At 39.9% G+C, this 5870-nt stretch overlaps 1 protein-coding gene across 1 annotated transcript; it reads left to right on the forward strand.

Moving 5' to 3' along the window:
• The first annotated feature begins 4726 nt into the window (after positions 1–4726).
• LOC116475870 (high mobility group protein B3-like) lies at positions 4727–5392 on the forward strand. The gene has a single exon (XM_032754405.2). The coding sequence runs from the start codon at positions 4811–4813 to the stop codon at positions 5390–5392; it is 582 nt and encodes a 193-aa protein (XP_032610296.1). The 5' UTR covers positions 4727–4810.
• Positions 5393–5870: the final 478 nt, after the last annotated feature.

Consider the following 5870-nt stretch of genomic DNA (forward strand, 5'->3'; position numbering starts at 1 on the left):
AAATACCTGGCTACCATTCTGTTTTCAAACATAATTAAAAGTATTAATGCTCATCATTTCCTTGAACCTAATTTCTCTTTAAACCAGTCTTATTTTACTGGGTACTTTAGTAATATACAGGAATAGATTATGATGGTATAGTAGGTTCAGTAATGGCCATCCAGACATCAAGTCCTAATCCGTAGAATTTGTAAATGTTACCTTATTGGAAAAGGGGTCTTTGCAGATCTAATTAAGGGTCTTGAGGAAAGGGGATTACTCTGGATTATCTGGGAAGGCCTTAAGTACCATCACAAATAGTCTTAAAAGAGACAAAGGGAGATAACATGAACACACAGAGGAGAAGACATACAGATGAGAAGGAAGCGGTGTGACCATGAGGCAGAGATTGGAGTGATATAGCCACAAGCCAAAGAATACCTAATGCTGTCAGTAGCTGGAAGAAGCAAGAAACAGATTCTCCCCTAGAGTCTTAGGAAGGAATGTGGCCCTGTTCACAACTTGATTCAAAGTTCAGACCTCCAGAACTTCAAGAGAATAAATTTTTGTGTTTTAAGCCACTAATTTGTGATGATTTGTTACAACAGCCACAGGAAAGTAATACAGATGGAAAAACCTACAGTTACTTAGGTGATCATTAAAAATGCTATTGTAATAGAAAATAGCCTGACTGGTTTGTGTATGTGTGTGCGTTTGTGTGTGTGTGTGTGTGTGTGTGTGTGCGAAAAATGCGCAAATAACCATTGTGCTTTACTATGTAATTATTTAAATTTTACAAACTTGCTATTTGTCTGCATACTCTGAATTGATTCAAATTATTGTGCTGTACAGACTTTTTGAGGCTCAGTTTGGATTTCTAAGATAAATGAGGTATGGATTGCCCTCAAATATTACTGAACTACAGTCACTTGGTAAAACTTACTTTTCGGACAACTAGTCCTAAGGTGGATGCCAGTCTAATGTTACTATGTCTAACAATTCAAAGGTGTAGCGGACAATCAGTGTTTGGGTGGCTGTCCACCCTCCAAATATTCCCTCTTGTTTGGAATAGTCCACCATTGGTATAATCTTCATGGAAGATAGGATACTACCCCAAAATATAGTAGCTAAAATGTTTTCCTTTTCCTCTTCCCTCTCCTGGAGCCAGGAGTTGGTCATGGGATCAGGGCTCAGTTAATCAAACACTCTCACCCAGAACTTTGCATCTTTAGTGACTAACGTATCCATAGGAGGAGTTAGGCAAGATTCATGGTGGCAGGGGCAGCTATTTCTGCTCTTCAGCGCTGCCTTTGTTGGCCCATATTCCAAGTTTGGTTTGCCAGCATCTCATCAATAATGTGAGCTCTCAACATTCTTCCAATAAATTCCCTTTTTACTTGAAAGAACCAGTGTTTGTTCTGTTACTTTCAGTTGAAAGGCTTATAAAAGCTATAATGGTTCTTGGTATCCATCTTAGTTCATAATAGTTTCTTAGCAGTTCAAGGTTTATTAATCCAACAGAATTTCTGACTCAGAGATGGTAAAAGTGAAACATCTTGTATAGCCTTAAACTTATAGGTGTTGATTATCTTTTCAAGCTATACCAGATTGTAAAAAGTAATTGAAACATGTAAGCAGCTTTGTCACAAGCTAGCTAGTGTCTTTGCATCATTATAACACCAAAGGTAACAAATTCTGCTTGCAACTTAAGATGAAATGGAGCCAGGTGCAGTGGCTCATGCCTGTAATCCCAGCACTCTGGGAGGCCGAGGCAGGTGGATCACAAGGTCAGGAGATCGAGACCATCCTGGCTAACACGGTGAAACCCTGTCTCTACTAAAAAATACAAAAAATTAGCCGGGCGTGATGGTGGGCGCCTGTAGTCTCAGCTACTTGGGAGGCTGAGGCAGGAGAATGGCATGAACTCGGGAGGCGGGGCTTGCAGTGAGCCGAGATCGTGCCACTGCACTCCAGCCTGGGAGACAGAGCGAGACTCCGTCTCAAAAAAAAAAAAAAAAAAAAAGAAACTTAAGATGAACTGATATGATATTTTTTGTTGCATGAATAATGTGACATATATAGGAAATTATATAATAGATAAACTTATTATTGAAGCTTTACTTCATGCCAGACATTAAGCATTTAGACATTTATTTAATCCTCATAACAATCTTATGAGGAAGTTACCATTAAAATTCCCATTTTGCAGATAAGGAAATGGGGGCATTTGCAAAATCAAAAATAAAAGGCAGCCGATAATTTGTTACTCTGTAGTGCTTTTAACTTCATCGTTATTAGTAAGTCAGTTCTGTAAGACTCTGCCTTCTTAAGTGCAGCCAGGTCCAGACAGCTCAGCCACTGCAACTTCATGTATCCTTTATCTGCTGCTTAAGTATGGATCTCAAAATAGCACCACATACAGATGGTGCAGCTGGCCTAGCAGATGTAGAGTGAAGCTATCTGCAAAATTTCGCAAATGAATCTGTAGTTTAATATGTTACAGATATATAAAAATAATAAGAGTGCACTATTTTAATGTATAATTTTTTAAGGAACACCTTCCTCATCTAGAGAATCATTTGGGATTATTTAAGGCAATCTCAATTTTATAGCTCAGCTGAAAACCATAAGGAGAATCTCAATACAGAAGTGTACACCAAAAATGACTTTTAAAGAAGTCAGTATGGGTTAGGTTTCATAATCAAGCTGGCACAAATAGCTTTTTAGGCATTTCTGCCCTAGTACCATCCTTTGACCTAGTGATATTTTACCTCTTTGCTATGGCAGGCTAAAGGCATCATATAGGTAGAAAGGATTGTCTGAAGCATAATTCTGTGTTTCTGGGATTCTCCTGTTTCTTCAGTATTATATGTATCTGCCTCAATCTCCTTTGTTCTTTGATTTTCTGTTCATTCTCATATTGCCTCTTACCCCCTTCTCCTGGCCTCAGCTTTCCCTTGGCAGCTTATCCCATTAGGTGTCTTTCAGCTATCTAGTGCTGCATAATGGAGTACCCCAAAATTTACTGGCTTAAAACAACAGCTGTTTTTATTATTTCTCACTATTCTGTGAGTCAGGAATTCAAAGAGGGAAGAGCAGAGATAACTAATGTCTGCCCCATATCATGTCTACTAGAATGTCCAAAATGGTTTCCTCACTTTCATGTCTGGTACCTGCACTGACTAGCCTCTAATGGTAGGAGCTGGCTTGAGTGATTCTGCTGAGGTCATAATATTTAGGGTCTTCGGTCTAACTCTTGGCTGGGTTCCTCAATTCTTCGTGCAATCTAATGACCTCTCCCTCTCCACATGGTGTCTCCATAGGGCTTCTATATGTGGTGTCAACAATGGGGTAACCAGACTTCTTATGTAGCAGCTCAGGACTTTCAAGAGTACAAAAGCAGAAGCTGCCAGGGCTTCTGCCTTATTCTGTTGGTCAAAAGAGGTCATTGGGCCAGGTGAAATTCAAGGGGAGGAGACTATAAAAGGACAACTTTGGGAGTCACCAAAGAACCAGGGTACCACGTCGTGTAATGGCAGCATCACAACCATGTTTGTGTTCAAACATTGTGTGCATGTACATGATGGACATTTGATAAAAGCATTTTCTCCATTCTCCTTGCATTAGGCTAGATCCTTAGTTCAGTCACCTATACATAGATGTAAAAACAATTATCTTGCATATCATGGTTATTACTGCTTCTTTGGGTTAGGTCAGATTTGTAATAATTTTGATCAGGGTTTAACACAGAATTTTGAGAGCAGTGAGTTATGCCTTATCTTCAAAATAAAAGTAAGACCAGAACAAAGTGAGAATATATTTTTGAGTAAAAGAATTGGGAGATCCTATGGGTTGATTCTTTTTTATTTTATTTTATTTTTGAGATGGAGTTTTGCTCTTGTTGCCCAGGCTGGATTGCAATGGCACAATCTTGGCTCACTGCAACCTCTGCCTCCCGGATTCAAGTGATTCTCCTGCCTCAGCCTCCTGCGTAGCTGAGATTACAGGCATGTGCCACCACGCCTGGCTAATTTTGTATTTTTAGTAGAGACGGGGTTTCTTTATGTTGGTCAGGCTGGTCTCGAACTCCCGACCTCAGGTGATCTTCCCGCCTTGGCCTCCCAAAGTGCTGGGATTAGAGGTGTGAGCCACCGCGCCTGGCCGGGTTGATTATTTTAAAATCAACATTCTTGGTATATAACATGTAATATAATTTAAGGTATAACTAACCTAAATATAATCCATGAATCTTGTGTTTTTTTCCTCTGAGTTTTGACAATTTCATATACTTGTGTAAACATTATTCAAAACAAGACATAAGTCATTTCTAGCACCTCAGAAGGTGTTTTCATGCCCCTTTCCGGGTGGCTTCTTCTCACACCTAGAAGCAATCTTTGTTCTCATTTCAACTACCACTGATTAGCTTTTCTAGTTCTTGAATTTCATGTAAATGGTATACACTATGCAACCTCTTGTGTTTGGATTTGTTCACTTATGATGTTTTTGAAATTCTTCTGTTAAGTTCTGTGTATTCATACTTTATTCCCTTTACTAATGAGTTTTCAATTGTATGGCTATAGCAAATTTTGTTTTTCCATGTGCCTGTTTCCACAGGCATTTTGTTAACTTCCAGTTTTAGGCTACTTTAAATAAATTTTTGCATAAAAGCTTGCTGGGATATTTGTAAGAATTGCATTAACTCTACAGATCAATTTGGAGAAAATAAAAGTCATCGAGGCGGCTCTCGTGGAGGCAGCTAGCGCGAGGCTGGGGAGCGCTGAGCCGCGCGTCGTGCCCTGCACTGCCCAGACTAGCAAACAATACAGTCAGGATGGCTAAAGGTGACCCCAAGAAACCAAAGGGCAAAATGTCCGCTTATGCCTTCTTTGTGCAGACGTGCAGAGAAGAACATAAGAAAAACCCAGAGGTCCCTGTCAATTTTGCGGAATTTTCCAAGAAGTGCTCTGAGAGGTGGAAGACGATGTCCGGGAAAGAGAAATCTAAATTTGATGAAAAGGCAAAGGCAGATAAAGTGTGCTATGATCGGGAAATGAAGGATTATGGACCAGCTAAGGGAGGCAAGAAGAAGAAGGATCCTAATGCTCCCAAAAGGCCACCGTCTGGATTCTTCCTGTTCTGTTCAGAATTCTGCCCCAAGATCAAATCCACAAACCCCGGCATCTCTATTGGAGACGTGGCAAAAAAGCTGGGTGAGATGTGGAATGATTTAAATGACAGTGAAAAGCTGCCTTACATCACTAAGGCGGCAAAGCTGAAGGAGAAGTATGAGAAGGATGTTGCTGACTATAAGTCGAAAGGAAAGTTTGATGGTGCAAAGGGTCCTGCTAAAGTTGCCCGGAAAAAAGTGGAAGAGGAAGATGAAGAAGAGGAGGAGGAGGAGGAGGATGAATAAAGAAACTGTTTATCTGTCTCCTTGTGAATACTTAGAGTAGGGGAGTGCCGTAATTGACACATCTCGTATTTGAGAAGTGTCTGTTGCCCTCACTAGGTTTAATTACAAAATTTGATCACGATCATATTGTAGTCTCTCAAAGTGCTCTAGAAATTGTCAGTGGTTTACGTGAAGTGGCCATGGGTGTCTGGAGCACCCTGAAACTGTATCAAAGTTGTACATATTTCCAAACATTTTTAAAATGAAAAGGCACTCTTCGTGTTCTCCTCACTCTGTGCACTTTGCTGTTGTGCCAAATTGTAAAGACCATCAAGGCTAGGAAGAAACTGCATCAACTAACGAGCAAAATAACCAACTAACATCATAATGACAGGATCAAATTCACACATAACAATATTAACTTTAAATGTAAATGGGCTAAATGCTCCAATTAAAAGACACAGACTGGCAAACTGGATAAGGAGTCAAGACCCATCAG

The sequence above is a fragment of the Hylobates moloch genome, unplaced genomic scaffold (genome assembly GCF_009828535.3).
Source record: "Hylobates moloch isolate HMO894 unplaced genomic scaffold, HMol_V3 SCAFFOLD_2, whole genome shotgun sequence".
Taxonomy (NCBI): Eukaryota; Metazoa; Chordata; class Mammalia; order Primates; family Hylobatidae; genus Hylobates; species Hylobates moloch.